Source organism: Brassica napus, chromosome A3 (assembly GCF_020379485.1).
Source record: "Brassica napus cultivar Da-Ae chromosome A3, Da-Ae, whole genome shotgun sequence".
In the NCBI taxonomy this organism is placed as follows: Eukaryota; Viridiplantae; Streptophyta; class Magnoliopsida; order Brassicales; family Brassicaceae; genus Brassica; species Brassica napus.
Window position 1 is genome coordinate 20,494,356 of NC_063436.1, and position 15,192 is coordinate 20,509,547.

Genomic DNA, 15,192 nt, shown 5'->3' on the forward strand with positions numbered 1-15,192 from the left:
TCAACTCATAACCAACATGCTTCTCACTTCTAGTCTGAGACTCCAAGATTTGTTTCAGTAAGGTATCAGTGCTGCTCTCTTGAGGAGCAGAGGAACCAGACGAGGGATTTTGCTGAGGCTGATAGCTGCCTTGCTGATTGTTCCGAGGCTGATAACCACTCTGCTGGTTGTTGGAATAGGACTTCTGTTGGTAGTTGTTGTACTGAAAGTTGGGTTCTTTCTTGTACCAGCTACCATTGTTGTTGATGAAACACAGCTCTTCCTGACCTTCCAAACCCTCAACTTCATGGACAACAGCGGGTGTCTCTTGGCTTGGGTTGCCAACAAAGTGCAGCTGCTCTTGGGTAGCTTTATCAGCAAGGAGGATGTCTATCTTATCCTGTAGAGCTTTCAACTCCTTCCTCGTTTGCTTATCCTCAGTTCTACTGCTTCTGTCGTGGTCTCCACTGTAGACTGCATCACTCTTAACCATGTTGTCAACCAGCTCCTCTGCATCCTCCTCAGTTCTCCCCAAGAAGAACCCATTACTAGCTGTATCCAGTCTGGCTCTGTACTTAGGGAGAGCACCACGGTAGAATGTGCTCAGCAAGCTCTCCTTAGAGAAACCATGGTGTGGGCATTGAGCTTGATAGCCCTTGAATCTCTCCCAGGCTTCACTGAAACCTTCCAAGCCCTTCTGTTGAAAGCTGGAGATCTCGTTTCTCAGCTTAGCAGTTCTTGAAGTAGAGAAGAACTTCTCCAAGAATGCTTTCTTGCAGTCATCCCAAGTGGTAATGGAGTCGCTGGGTAGAGACTTCTCCCACTGACGTGCCTTATCCCCCAAAGAGAAAGGGAATAGCTTGAGCTTTAAGGCATCTTCGGACACACCATTGGTTTTTGACAACCCACAGTAGCTGTCGAACCTGTCCAAGTGATCAAATGGATCCTCTAGAGCCAAGCCATGATACTTGTTGTTCTCAATCACGTTGAGGAGTCCTGACTTGATCTCAAAGTTGTTGGCTGCCACGGCGGGTGCTCGGATTCCCAATCTATGACCATGAATGTTGGGACGGTCGTAAGTGCCAATGGGGCGAGCTGCTCGCTGTTGGTTAGGTGGACCATTGTTGTTAGCGCCATTGACGCCTGCATCTTCTTGATGAACGTCTCCCATGTCAGTGTTCAGTCTCTGCAATTGAGCCTGATGTTCTTCTTCTCTTCTCTTTCTAGCACACTCTCTCTCTAAAGCTCTGATGTCTGCTGCTCTTGGAACTAGGTTTGATGGACCCTTGCTCCTCAAGTTCATACACCTGTAGATTAAAGGGAGGTGAAGAAGAGTTAGTAACAAAAGAATATAAAAATGACTTAGTCTCAAGCAATTGACTAAATCTCAATGTTCAAATCGACTCAGAATTTGGCAACGGCGCCAATTTGATGTTAGGAGTTTTCAAGGCTCCTAAGACAAATGTTGTAGTATAAAAGATTGTCGAACCAGTTCTGAGGGATATCAAAGCACCGAGAATGCAAGTACTCACTTAATCTAAGTGCAACAATGATTTAGATGGGTTTTAAGCTATGACTAAAACTAAAAAACAATAACAGAATGATACTTTTTGACTAAGGGAAAAGAGAACTCATGGGTATAGGGATTAGACCTTGGGTGATCAAGTATCGAACTAAGGATGGCAAATGATCAATCAAACTATCGACCTTAAGCCTAGACACAATTCTAAGCAAGCTCTATGTCTAGATGAATGCTCATTTGCTAACATATCTCAAACATCAAATGTCTTTGGTTGAATAATATGAAAGCAATCATTACTAACAAGTTTATTAGCTATCTTAGCACCTTTAACAACAAATGTCTTTGGCAAAGTATACTAAAAGCCTAGGAGAGTTGTCTCGGGCATTTCATCGAACACCTTTCGGGTGAGAAATGCCTAAGGATCAACAACTGAGTGGCCAACTCAGAAGATGCATTATGATTACTCTACTAGCAAGGAAATATGAATGATCTACACTAAAACATCCTAGCTCTAACCTAATCACCCTTAATCTCCCTAACCCATGAATTCAAAAGGTGATTACTCACTAATCTCCATGATTTCTCTTAAACCCATATTGGATTTTAGATTAACCATGTAGAGAAATAGATAAGAAATCAACAAGAACACAAGATGAAAGCAATGAAATCTGAATCAAAAGAGGTTTTTTACTAGTTCTTCTCTAGAAAAGAGATTATCTTTGCCTCCAATGGCTTACAAAGTACTTAACTTAGGTTTAGAAAGTGTAAAACATCAAAACAAATGACCAAAAGGTCCCTGAAAAATCATAAGTTTCGTCCAAGCAAAACACGCGGAGGGACTTCGTGGTGTAGCTCCGAGACGTAGCTCTGGGTTGGGAGCTACCTTATGGTGTCGCTCTGGAAGGTCCCTCCAGGCCTATGTTTTGGCCTCCAAAGTGATGAAAAGGCGAGTGACGTAGGGGTGTAGCTCTGGAAGGTCGCTCTGGGTTGGGAGCTACCTTATGGTGTCGCTCTGGAAGGTCCCTCCAGGCCTATGTTTTGGCCTCCAAAGTGATGAAAAGGCGAGTGACGTAGGGGTGTAGCTCTGGAAGGTCGCTCTGGGTTGGGAGCTACCTTATGGTGTCGCTCTGGAAGGTCCCTCCGCGATGCTCGACCAGGATGGATATGCCTCTAGTAAATTGATCATAACTCCTTCATTACATCTCCAAATGACTTGAAACCACTTCCATTAGAAAGCTAACTCAATTTTCTGTGTCTCCACAAAATCTTAGCAACAGAAGATTTCTCTAAGGCCTCCATCCATGCTCATCTTTCACCCCATTTTGGATCATAATGCTCCCAAACATCTCAAATCACTCCATGGCACACTCCAGCACCTAATAAGGACAATGAATGCAAAATGCAACCTAGACATGGCTAAATCCTAATCTATATGATGAAAATGCTCATGGATGAATGGATAAAACAATGTAAATATGCAAGATATCAACTTGTATATTGTATTACATTTATAATATTTAGTAGACTTTGACTAATATTTTCTTGAGATTAATCACAGGAACTTCAGTTTGATAACATGTTTATGTATTATTGGTGATATTATTTTCATTTTATTAAATATATAATATCTAATAAAATTATTCTAATTTTTTTATTTGCTACAACAACAACGGCCAGTACTACAACTACCAGTTGCCTGATATTTGGCTCTACAAAAGTAGACACATGCAGCTTCTCGGTTACAAGGATAATTGCATTTTGTAATTTTTTCTTCTACTCCAAAATCTATTCAATTAATAATAAATAATACAATATTAAAATTATGTAGGAATAAAAACATTAGCATAACTGAAATTAAATGTCAAAGTAATATTCTAGTACCCGGAACATTATTGGTGCAGTGAACATTTGAAGTCATGAAGAAAATAGTGAAAACAAATGAGATTAATATATTTTGGAAGAAACTCATTTTGTAGGATGTTTTCTAAATTGTTTGAGTGTTCTGTTACTTTGGATTGATATTATATATACAAACATGAACTTGCATAAAAAATCTCTAAGAGAAAATCTTTCATTTAATTTTCTTAGATTACAGTCAAAAATAATATAAAAGTGATTTCTTACCTAAAGTGTGGACTTTTTATTTTCTTTCATATTACCTTGTCCATATATAATTTTATATTGACTATTGAGATGTATTTTTCAAACTGTAATAAATATGAATTAAAATTGTTATTATGGACTGAATATTTCCATTAACGTTAGTATATATAACTCTAAAAAATATTTAATTATTCTATTATTTACATTAATGTTTTATGAATTTTTGATTTTATATCATTTTAGATGAAAACTAATTATGAATTATCAGTTTTCATTTTAATTCACTTTAAACTTATAATTTTTTATTAATTATTATTTTTGTAAGATTTTGATAAATAATGTAAAATATATTTAGTATTATATATTCATATGGTTATTCCAATCTTTCATTAAAAATATATTATGATTTCTCTTATAAAACACAGATATGAAAAAGTTTTACATATGTAATGTAAATATGTTCACATCAAGTTTTTGATAGTACAATCATAGATAATTATATATATAAAAGATATCAAATATCTAGTAATTGTCAAAATTGAATTTATATAACTAAAAAAATCTGGCAACCTTTACATGTGTTAAAATAAAGTCATAGATCATGGATATTTATAAAAATCTGCAATCATAGATCATGGATTTTAGGCTTAAAATAGTCTTTATGTGTAATCAAAAGATAAAAAGTAACTTCATATAGTTTCAAAAGAGAAATAAATTTATATCTAAAGCGCTATTTTTTTTATCATGTATTAGTTGTATATATTAGGGATTAGTCTCCATAGAAACATGTTTCCGTTTAATTTATTTCCAGAAATTTTTTTTTTCCGCCTTGTATTATTGATGTTTTAAGTATTTTAAAAATGAAAAAAATTAACAAACATCACAACTATTCACAAATCATAAATATTTACTCTAGCCATAGCAATACATATTTTTCTAAAATCTAATGGTTACTCTATTTTTATTTTTGTAAGACTTTAGCTTATATTCGCAAATTTAATATTGAAAAGCTAAATTTATACACATGTAACAAAAATATATAAAAACTTCTAAAAAATCATCCAATTTTTAAATATGTAAATTAAAAGTAATTATATATAGCAGATCTAAATTCTTCTCAAAACTTAAAAATATCCTTAAGAAAACAAATAATGCACAGAAATGTAAACATAAATTTATAAAAAACTTAAAAATAGATCAAATGTATAGAATAAAAGCTTTTAAATAATTTTTTCATCATCCAAAAACAATGGTACCTTTTAAATGTGTGTGTCAAAATTTAATTTATAATTAAAAATATATGACCATAATATTGCTAGAAGTTTTTAAATAAGCTAATTCAACTCACTTTTTTTTCTAAATAATCTAGGCAAAAATATTTTATTTGTATATATTTTCTGTATATTATAAAATAAAAAATAATCATAACAAAGTTTTGAAGGATAAATTGTACCATTTTAAATAAATTAAATAAAAATACATGTTAGAAAAGTCACCTTAAAGTTTGTAACAAAAACCTTACAAAAGCTATTCTAATTTCAATTCTTTGTAGTTTTAACTAAAATTCCTCAGATTCTTAATCCAATACATCTTCTTAATGCTTTTAAACCAATTAAATTGAAATAGACCAATTTAAAACCGAAATATTTAAAAAGAATGTGATAAAATAAATGAAAACTTTAAAAATATATATTTTTTTCTTTTGTGATTTGCAAACTATTACACCGAAATAGACCGACTACTATAGACTCTTCGAGCATTTAAGTCTTATTATCTCCACTGGGGGCTAGAGCACTGGCGTTCAAGATGGATGTTTGAGAAAGATGCGGTATAAGTCAATCGTTTTTGAAGAAGATGCTAAGAATCTATACGATTCATTAGCCATGGATAAGAAGCATGAACGCGCAGGATTGCTGTGATGTAGCAATTGCTATCTATGTCCAAGACATTGTCGCCGTCTTGTCTTTGTACGAATACCACGGTTCCAATATGTATCTTCCAAAAAACTTATCTATATTGATCAACTTGCTAAGTGTGTTAAGCAAAATAATACTAGTAAACTATACATGTAACATAGTTCTCGTAATAGAAAATTTTGCCGACCAAATAAAAAACTCGAAATAAACCAATTTTGAAAATACACGTTTTCAGATGTATCCGGTTCCAATTCCAAAATTGGGGAATCAGAGAATCTCACTCAGTGGGGAGCACTAGCAGCTTCCTTAGCGTCGTGGCGCAATGAAAGTCTTGTTGACTTATGTACCGGTGCCATTGAATGACACGTGTCCGTCCATTCACCGATTACCATTTCTCTTCCATCGGTCGACTGACACGTGTCTATCTCCCTACTCGCGATTGGTATTAATCCTCAAAGCACGACGGAGTCCATCGGAGCTTTGCTTTGATTACACACTTTCTCTAGAATCCGATTCGAAAGAAACTTCCGATCAATTCGATTCTTCACGGAGGTAATCACGATTCCTTAACCTTCTTCTTCTCCATTTTGATTCTGTTTTTAGCTTTTGTGATCTGCCGATTTTGAATTTAACCGATCAACCATCGGATCCACCAGGTGGTTATGGAAGATCCTCCAATGGCTTCATCGTTTCTGGAGAAGTCCAAAATCAGCGAGTACGGACTCTCCACGATCATAGCAGGCGGAGTCGCGGCTCTACTAGTACCGGTTCTCCTCTCCGTCGTCTTAACCGGAACCAAAAAGGGGAAGAAGAGAGGCGTCCCGGTGAAAGTAGGCGGCGAGGAAGGCTACGCGATGCGTCACGCCAGAGGTCCCGATCTCGTCGACGTTCCTTGGCCAGGAGCCACGACTATGGCTGCTTTGTTCGAGCAGGCTTGCAAGAAGTACTCGAGCAACCGGTTGCTCGGGACTAGGGAGTTTATAGACAAGGAGATCGTTACGTCTAGTGACGGAAGGAAGTTCGAGAAGCTTCATCTCGGGGAGTATAGGTGGCAGAGCTATGGAGAGGTCTTTGAACGCGTTTGTAACTTTGCGTCTGGGCTTGTTGGTGTTGGACATAACGTTGATACTCGCGTCGCTATATTTTCTGATACTCGAGCTGAGTGGTTTATCGCGTTTCAGGTAAATTGATTGAGTTTTGTTATTAGTAGGCCTTGCTTAGAGCATTTCCAAAAGAAACTCTATAACTCCAAATATAGAGTTTTTTGCTCTCCAAAAAGAAATTTCAAAACTTCAAATTTGAAGTTTTGAAGAGTGAAACTTCAAATATAGAGTTTCACTTTTCAAAACTTCAAATTTGAAGTTTCATCTTTTTATTTGCATTTTGGTCCTTACAAATATAGATCATATTTATAATTCTTTAATATTTTTCTGTTTATTTTTTTAATCCTTAAAACTTTTATATCTCATAAATATAAATTTAAGTTTTACACATGAAATTAAATAAAAATTTTAAAACAAGATTTATAATATTTTAAAACTAGAATTAAACAACAAGAATATTACAAAAAACCATAATAAAAATTTATTAAAAAGACACATGAAGACATAATTATTACTCAAATTTAAATATTATAACAACACTAATAGTCTGGTAAATTTGCTCCAAAACCTCTCAAATCTCCAACATATTGCCTAAACAAATTTTGTGTAACCGAAGATGATTGTTGTTGTTGCTCTTGACGCCTTTTTCGTACGATTTTTTCTTGTTCAGATCGAATGTATTCACGAATATTAACATCATCGATAGACTCTAAGTTTTTTAGAAATATTTTATTTTCCTCTTTTACTTCTTTAAAAGCTAATTTTTTGCTTCATTTTGCAGTCGTAATTCAATCATCTCATGATCTTTTTTCTGCTTGTTGTACTTTCGTTTAAAAGATCAAGGATTTTTTCATTTGATGATATCAAACTATCAGCGGGTATAGATATATGGGAGCATTACGAAAATAATTTTATGGAATAATGTAGTATTTGCTTGCAGTTTAATATTTAATTATGTACTTTTATTTATAATTTTATATTTTAGTGTAAGACTTTTTTAATTAATATTTCTGTAATATTTATATATATATATGTACTAGTTATTTATAGAAGTTTTATGAATTTACATCAACTATGACAAATATAAGGATTATAGTGTAAAATATAAATAATTTTGAAGTTAGGTTTGAAGTTTTACTTTTGGAGAAGAATACATTGAAACTTCAAATATAGAGTTTTGGAAACTTCAAAATAGAGTTCCTTTTTGGAGATGCTCTTAGTTGATGGAAGTTGATTTTGTTTTGTTAAATGCAGGGGTGTTTTAGGCAGAACTTGACTGTTGTGACTATCTATGCTTCTTTGGGAGAGGAGGCTTTGATTTACTCACTCAATGAGGTTGGTGTGGAGGCTTTTCTTTTGTTGTTGGTACTAGTCTTAGTGCTGGATCTCTGAATCTTGGTGTTATGTTGTTGACAGACTCAAGTGTCGACCCTGATATGCGACTCAAAGCAACTCAAGAAGTTGTCTGCGATACAGTCGAGCTTGAAGACTGTGAAGAACATTATTTACATTGAAGAAGATGGAGTTGAGGTTGCTTCTAGTGAGGTGAATGGTCTTGGTGATATAACGGTTTCGTCCATCTCTGAAGTTGAGAAACTGGGGAAGGAGAGACCTGTTGAGCCGAGCTTTCCTTCCAAGAATGGAGTTGCGGTTATAATGTTTACCAGTGGTAGTACCGGTCTACCAAAGGTGTGTGCTGGACTGTGTGTTCTCTCTTAGTTATGTGTTTTGTATCAAGAAACTTTTGGTTTCGATTAGGAACCAGAAACCATATTTTATTTTCCTGTAGCAGTCTGCAGTGTTATCCTGACCTTACATTTGTGCGCATTCTCTCAGGGAGTTATGATTACCCACGGGAATCTAATCGCAACTGCTGCAGGAGTTATGAAGGTGATTCCAAAGCTGAATAAGAATGACGTGTATATTGCATATTTACCCTTGGCGCATGTGTTTGAGCTGGAAGCTGAGGTATTTTTCTGAGCTCTCTCACTCTCTTTAGTACTTCTACCTTACTCGTTCTTACCAAATTATGTTTTGTCAGATTGTGGTCTTTACATGGGGTAGTGCCATCGGTTATGGCTCAGCAATGACTTTAACTGACACTTCAAATAAAGTTAAGAAAGGAACCAAAGGAGATGTTTCAGTTCTAAACCCAACTCTCATGACTGCAGTTCCAGCTATTCTGGATCGCGTCCGTGATGGAGTTCTAAAAAAGGTATCATCGTCGATGTTGTGAGTGTTTTTGCAGTTACTTACTAGAATCAGGTATTCTTTTGTGCGTGACAAATCTAGGTTGAGGAAAAAGGAGGCATGGCGAAGACTCTCTTTAACTTTGCATACAATCGCCGGTTAGCAGCTGTGAACGGAAGTTGGTTTGGTGCCTGGGGTTTGGAGAAAATGTTTTGGGACACTCTAGTCTTCACAAAAATACGCGCTGTGCTTGGTGGACGCATCCGATTTATGCTCGTTGGAGGGGCTCCTCTGTCTCCTGATTCGCAACGCTTCATCAATATCTGCATGGGGTAAGAGAATCTTCCTTTGCAATACGAGTCTTGTCCCATGTTGTCTTAATTAAAAGGCCATTGAATTCGTTTGGATTTTGTTTTTCTTTTACATTATTTTCGACGTATGTTTGAACTCTTTTTGCTTGCTGAATTTCATGTTCTTTGTGCTTAGCTGTGTTCTTCTTAATTTGTTCTGATATGATTGCGCATTGTTTTCCGTTAGGTCTCCCATCGGTCAAGGATATGGATTAACTGAAACGTGTGCTGGAGCTACGTTTTCTGAGTGGGACGATCCTACTGCTGGACGCGTGGGACCACCACTTCCATGCGGTTACATTAAGGTTTGCAACGATGCGTGTATGTAAAATTGTTGTAATCATGAGTAACACGCTTCATCAATATATATTTATCTTGCAGCTTGTTTCTTGGGAAGAAGGTGGCTATAGAGTTTCAGACAAACCAATGCCTCGGGGGGAGATTGTGGTAGGTGGTAACAGTGTAACAGCAGGTTACTTCAACAATCAAGAAAAAACAGATGAGGTTTACAAGGTAAAAGAAGCATGCCATTGCAGATACTGGAAGCTTAGTTGTTCTGCTGGCTGTATAGATTTCTGATGATCAACATGACGATTTCAGGTTGATGAGAATGGCACGAGGTGGTTTTACACGGGAGACATAGGGAGATTCCACCCTGATGGATGTCTTGAAGTTATTGACAGAAAGAAAGATATCGTTAAACTTCAACATGGGGAATACGTATCTCTTGGAAAGGTTTGGCTATAAAAAAACTCAAAATCTAAGTGAAGGATAAATTCTTCTTATCCCATTGCATTCTCTGGATCATAAATCACAGGTGGAGGCAGCTTTGGGTTCAAGCAATTACGTTGACAACATTATGGTACACGCAGACCCAATGAACAGCTACTGTGTAGCTCTTGTTGTACCATCACACGGAGCATTAGAGAAATGGGCAGAGGAAGCAGGCGTTAAATCCAGCGACTTCTCTGAGCTATGTGAGAACGGTGAAGCAGTCAAGGAGGTTCAGCAATCTCTTATCAAGGTTTGTGTTTCAGTACCTATCTCTAGTTTTTTATTTATTTTTGTTCACAGTTACAACACAAGCTAAATGTGTTCGGTTCCAGGCAGCAAAGGCGGCAAAGCTAGAAAAGTTTGAGATCCCAGCAAAGATAAAGTTATTGCCGGAGCAGTGGACACCAGAGTCGGGACTAGTCACAGCTGCTCTCAAGTTAAAGAGGGAGCAAATAAAGGCCAAGTTCAAAGATGAACTCCACAAGCTATATGCCTAAAAATCTTATGTAAACTACTTGTTACACACTTCATATGCTTGGGTTTTGACTACTTTCACTAATAAAGTTTGATCATGATGGGGTTTTCTCCACCCCCCTGTTAATTCAGTAGCTTATTCAAAAAGTACAAGTCTTGTGTCTGCTATAAAAAAAAAAAATTGACTGAAAACAAATCTATGATTGGCATTTTGAAACTGGGTTTATTAATTTGAAAAGATTTGAGAAAAAAATTGTGATTTACCGTAGTTTGATTTAAGATGCACGAAATTAATTAAATAGAGTATGCATTTTTTGTTGGTCTTGTTTGTCAACCTTGTCACAAACTAATCCCAAAAAGTACAAGGATGCATATAGAGTCTATACTGGCATAAAATGTTGGACTGATAAGGATGTGTTTGAGTTTTTTCACCAACCATTTCAGTCTCACGTTGGTTTTATTATTAAACCACGTGTTAATCACCCAACTGCCAAACAATTTTCATAATAATAAAACTCAACTAGAATCATCATCAATCCCCCGAAAGCATTTTCATTTTCATTTTCATTTTCATATTTCCGGCAATGGATGCATTAGTTCCGGTTCAAAGTGCTGGACAGAGACTTCCGCTTAGACTGCTCTCACCTTCTCTCCATCGGTGTATCGGTTCTGTCTCCATCAGACGCTCTGTTTCAGGTTTTGCCATGGACACAAGGATCAGTTCCAGATCTCCGTCGCAGTTCACAATCCGATCTCAGCAGGTGCGGCGTCACCGTCTTCTCCTCCTTTGTGATTTAAACTTTATTGCTTCTTCTGTCTCTTTTGATTCTATGATAAAAAAAAAACCATTAACAAAGGTCGAGTCTTTCGTTTTGCCCTTGTTGGAGTATTCTTATCTAATTATGTTGCTGAAAGTATTTGCCTTTTTCTGTTGGGTAGTCGGATTTGAAGGAGAGCTTAGGCGGTGTTGCTTCTTCTTCTGATGTTAGAATCAAGGAATGGGAAGTAGACATGTATCAGAACGAATTAGCTATTAGCCAAGGTATCCGGATCAGGAGAAAACCTCCAAGCAAGGCTCCACTGGGTTATTCTGGACCGTTTGAGCTGAGATTGCTTAACGGCCAAGTTGCTGATTCTCCCAGTAACATCTTGGAGGAGATTACATGGTACAAAGACCATGAAGTTTCCAGGGTAATGAGTTTTTTTTTTTATCTCTTTGCAACCCCTTTTGGCTTCCTTCAAGGCTCTGTGAGTTGTTAACAATGATTGTCTTTTTTCATTTTTTTATCAGATGAAGGAACTGAACCCACTTGAGGCGTTAAAGAAAGCTGTAGAGAATGCTCCTCCCACTAGGGATTTTGTAGGTGCGCTTAGGAGTGCTCATCAAAGAACTGGCTTCCCTGGTTTGATCGCTGAGGTTAAGAAGGCTTCTCCAAGTAGAGGAATCTTGAAAGAGAACTTTGACCCGGTATACTTGATTCTTAATGATGAATATCATATTTTCGGATATAGTTATTGGACTCTGATTAAGCTTAGTTAAAGTTGAAGAAAAATTGTAGTCTTTGACATTTTCACTCTGGCCTTGGGGAATTGATCAAACACTTTTTTTTCTGTTGAATAGTTCCACATATATGATTCTCTATTGTTCTTATATGATTGTGTTGCTGACAGGTCGAGATTGCTCAAGCTTATGAGAGAGGTGGTGCAGCGTGTCTCAGTGTTTTGACTGACCAGAAGTATTTCAAGGTTTCACTTGTTCTGTATTCATTTGCGCATATCTTATACACATTATCAATGTATGTGTGTTTAACATTTGGTAGTTCTTATTTTGGTTTGGTTCGACAGGGAGGCTTTGAAAACTTGGAAGCAATAAGAAGCGCTGGTGTGAAGGTATTATTCTCTTAGCAAAGTCTCGTTTCTTCTTTTGTTGTTTTTATGATGATGAAGACACTTTTTTTGTAAGCCTTTGCTTCTTTTGAATATTATGTGCAGTGTCCCCTATTATGCAAAGAGTTTGTTGTAGATCCATGGCAGATCTACTATGCTCGGGCTAAAGGTGCTGACGCAGTATTGCTTATTGCTGCTATATTGACTGACCTTGAAATAACCTACATGCTTAAGCTCTCCAAGAAGCTTGGTTTGGCTGCCCTTGTTGAGGTCTTTTTTTTTACCTTGCTTTTGATTATTATTGTTGAGAGAGAGTTAGTAATCCTTTTTAGTTTTGCTCTTAAAATACGCTTGGCTCTCAATTAGGTGCACGATGAGAGAGAGATGGGTCGTGTTCTTGGAATAGAAGGGATCGAGCTTGTTGGCATCAACAACCGAAGTCTTGGTAATGAACAAGCTTTTGTTACATACAGTATCTCTAGTTTAGTTGACCTGATGAGTCTGACAAATTAAAGTTTTCTTGTGTGTTCAGAAACTTTTAAAGTGGACATTAGTAATACAAAGAAGCTTCTTGAAGGAGAGCACGGTAGACAAATCCGCGAGAAAGACATGATTGTAAGTAGTTCTTGTTTCCATTAATGTCTTTTTGACATCTTCCTGAGTTTCTGACCATGATGATTCTGTTATGTGGGGGGTTTTAAGGTGGTTGGCGAATCCGGCCTGTTTACACCTGATGATATTGCCTATGTACAAGACGCTGGAGTTAAAGCGGTAAGCTCTCACAGCTTACACAAATGATTGAAATGATGCCTGATTTTTGAGGTTTTACAGGTATTGGTTGGTGAGTCCATTGTGAAGCAAAACGACCCTGAGAAAGGCATAGCTGGACTCTTTGGGAGGAACATTTCTCAGACTTAGAAACCATGTCCCTAAAACTCACATCTCCAACTATGTTTGTTGGTACATTTGTATCTTGTTTCTATGAGAATTGAAGTGAGACTAGAAAGGCTTGTTTGTTTTCTCTATTGTATCAGAATTCTTGAAGAACCACTGAATAAATTGAATCAAAGATTTGATTTACTGAAGCTTTTGGAAACACAATTTTTAAAAAGAAACTATCAATGGAAATCGCAAGCAATATTAAGTGATAGATGACTCACAAACAAGTGAAGAATACAATATACCAGACAACCAATCACACCAATACAAAGAAACGACATCGTTGTTATCTAAATACATTCATCATCCTTGCACCAGACCACTAGACCAGACTCACCAAAACACCACTCAGAAACAACCCCGACCAGATATCCACAAGTGACTGTCATGGCTTCTCAGACAAGCTCCAGTCTTCTTGACGCAGTATGACTTATAGATATAGATAAAATGACCTTGCAAGGCGAAGACCTCACCAACTTATTCTGCGCGAGTGGATTTTATACAGCAAAACCACTTTTTCTACAAAATCATGGCAAAGAAACAGCACCAATAATAAGCTCTAATACAACTCAGCTATCCTCTCAACTTTTTTTTTTTTTTTTTTTTTTCTCTCAACTATTTTTACTTTTCTTGAGTTTAGAGAAGAGTGCTGTCGCTTACGGTGGGTTTCCCGAGAACATGGCCGTTTTTATTAAATCCAGGAGGTTCATCTTTCACATCCCATTCTCCAAACCTTGGTAATGGGCGGCCCTTGTCCTACACACAATCCAAAAATCCAAGAGGATGACTTCTAGTTACTATAGATAGGGTCAAAGCTACCGGTTTATTACTAAACCAGTTTGTTTCGCTTCATATCTAAACCGAAATTTTAAATTCAGGCTGTTTTTTAACTGTATATCATAACATATATCCAAAAGCAAACAGAAAGAACTGGAGTACACTGTCAGTGCAAACTTCACAAAAGTCCAAGAAAGCTAACAAACGATGCATGCATCTCAACAAGTTTCGCAGACTACAACTGTTTTGTCTGCAAGTTACTCTGCTTCAACAAATCCATGTAATATAAGATCCTTCCCCTGGAAGTTCATGAAAAAAAGTCTAATTAAGTCTTGAAGGTGTCTCTCTAAGCATAAGAATTCATCAAATTCAATATGATAGAACACATAACATACCTGTAAGTAACCATGTACTCATCAAACGATAACAGTTCGAGAAAGCTCAATACTAGGCGTTGACTTGGTGGTTTTAAACACAACATCGACCGATTCAACCTTCCCCCTAATCTCACCTCCTTGACGTCTTCTCAAACCGATCTCCACGCACCATATACTTTTCTCACCCTCATAATCCCACCACTGGGTCTGATTACCGACCAAAATCACAAGCTTCCCACCAACACTACCCATTCTAGACTCGTAACCATACTGATAGACACAAGGAGGCAAACCATGAGCACCTTTAAGCTTAACAGGTTTCCAAAGTTGCTTCTTCAGATCAAACACGAGTATCAAATGCCCAAGAGAACGCCCCGGATCAACGTTAAACAGCATACCATCAACCACACAAGACGATGCTTGCCACAAACCCCTCAATTCATGCCCACCGGCCCATGTTTCTAGCGTACGTTCTCTAGGATCGTAAGCGTGACACCACGCACGTGGACTCAACGTGTAAATCCTCTGTTTCACCACAGCGTACGTCACGAAATCAATCCTCACGTTAGATACCATCGGCCACGTCCTTGTTATAATTCTTGTTTCTCCTCCGGGGGGTTCTTGCGGTGGTTTCTTGTCGCCGTTATCGTCGTCCATGATTTCGGAGATTACAGCCATTGCCGCTATTTTGTGAAGTCAAAAGATCAGTTTGCAGCAAAATTTGATTTGTTGAATGGACTCGTGTTAGTTAGTTAGTAATAAGATGAAACCATGCAGAACGTTCTTTACAGAAAAAAAAGA

General features: G+C 37.0%; 3 protein-coding genes, 1 long non-coding RNA gene and 1 other non-coding gene across 6 annotated transcripts; 3 read left to right on the forward strand and 2 right to left on the reverse strand.

The window, feature by feature from the left end:
- The first annotated feature begins 602 nt into the window (after positions 1 to 602).
- Positions 603 to 709, forward strand: LOC125607722. The gene has a single exon (XR_007338793.1). It is a non-coding gene; the product is annotated as a small nucleolar RNA R71 (small nucleolar RNA).
- A 2,359-nt stretch (positions 710 to 3,068) lies between these two features.
- LOC125607053 lies at positions 3,069 to 5,654 on the reverse strand. The gene is made up of 2 exons (XR_007338318.1): positions 3,383 to 5,654; positions 3,069 to 3,286 (listed from the first exon to the last, which is right to left on the reverse strand). It is a non-coding gene; the product is annotated as an uncharacterized LOC125607053 (long non-coding RNA).
- Positions 5,655 to 5,894: 240 nt separating this feature from the next.
- LOC106361821 (long chain acyl-CoA synthetase 8-like) lies at positions 5,895 to 10,538 on the forward strand. The gene is made up of 12 exons (XM_013801627.3): positions 5,895 to 6,072; positions 6,177 to 6,701; positions 7,878 to 7,958; positions 8,040 to 8,312; positions 8,460 to 8,591; positions 8,665 to 8,838; positions 8,916 to 9,145; positions 9,351 to 9,468; positions 9,545 to 9,676; positions 9,764 to 9,898; positions 9,981 to 10,187; positions 10,270 to 10,538. Exons 2-12 carry the CDS (start codon positions 6,183 to 6,185, stop codon positions 10,432 to 10,434), a joined length of 2,166 nt encoding a protein of 721 aa, XP_013657081.2. The 5' UTR covers positions 5,895 to 6,072; positions 6,177 to 6,182; the 3' UTR covers positions 10,435 to 10,538.
- A 358-nt stretch (positions 10,539 to 10,896) lies between these two features.
- Positions 10,897 to 13,378, forward strand: LOC106361822 (indole-3-glycerol phosphate synthase, chloroplastic-like). 2 transcript variants are annotated; one of them, XM_013801628.3, is made up of 10 exons: positions 10,897 to 11,172; positions 11,351 to 11,602; positions 11,703 to 11,879; positions 12,083 to 12,157; positions 12,257 to 12,301; positions 12,404 to 12,568; positions 12,665 to 12,743; positions 12,831 to 12,913; positions 13,001 to 13,069; positions 13,130 to 13,378. In XM_013801628.3, the coding sequence occupies exons 1-10, from the start codon at positions 10,996 to 10,998 to the stop codon at positions 13,214 to 13,216; spliced, it is 1,209 nt and encodes a 402-aa protein (XP_013657082.2). In that variant the 5' UTR covers positions 10,897 to 10,995; the 3' UTR covers positions 13,217 to 13,378. The 2 variants fall into 2 exon arrangements, with proteins under 2 accessions (XP_013657082.2, XP_013657083.2); XM_013801629.3 differs by having other exon boundaries at positions 10,904 to 11,172; positions 11,363 to 11,602.
- Positions 13,379 to 13,416: 38 nt separating this feature from the next.
- On the reverse strand, positions 13,417 to 15,136 carry LOC106359216 (putative F-box/kelch-repeat protein At2g29810). The gene is made up of 3 exons (XM_013798947.3): positions 14,410 to 15,136; positions 13,898 to 14,313; positions 13,417 to 13,756 (listed from the first exon to the last, which is right to left on the reverse strand). The coding sequence occupies exon 1, from the start codon at positions 15,067 to 15,069 to the stop codon at positions 14,431 to 14,433; it is 639 nt and encodes a 212-aa protein (XP_013654401.2). The 5' UTR covers positions 15,070 to 15,136; the 3' UTR covers positions 13,417 to 13,756; positions 13,898 to 14,313; positions 14,410 to 14,430.
- Positions 15,137 to 15,192: the final 56 nt, after the last annotated feature.

Excerpts from the sequence above, each read along its gene's own strand:
- LOC106361822 (XM_013801628.3), top strand. The coding sequence starts at position 10,996 with ATGGATGCATTAGTTCCGGTTCAAAGTGCTGGACAGAGACTTCCGCTT. Across the intron at positions 12,158-12,256 it reads CTGACCAGAAGTATTTCAAG|GGAGGCTTTGAAAACTTGGA; the intron begins GTTTCACTTGTT and ends TTGGTTCGACAG. Across the intron at positions 12,569-12,664 it reads GTTTGGCTGCCCTTGTTGAG|GTGCACGATGAGAGAGAGAT; the intron begins GTCTTTTTTTTT and ends GCTCTCAATTAG.
- LOC106361821 (XM_013801627.3), top strand. The coding sequence starts at position 6,183 with ATGGAAGATCCTCCAATGGCTTCATCGTTTCTGGAGAAGTCCAAAATC. Across the intron at positions 9,469-9,544 it reads TTCCATGCGGTTACATTAAG|CTTGTTTCTTGGGAAGAAGG; the intron begins GTTTGCAACGAT and ends TTTATCTTGCAG. Across the intron at positions 9,677-9,763 it reads AAACAGATGAGGTTTACAAG|GTTGATGAGAATGGCACGAG; the intron begins GTAAAAGAAGCA and ends TGACGATTTCAG.
- LOC106359216 (XM_013798947.3), bottom strand. The coding sequence starts at position 15,069 with ATGGCTGTAATCTCCGAAATCATGGACGACGATAACGGCGACAAGAAA.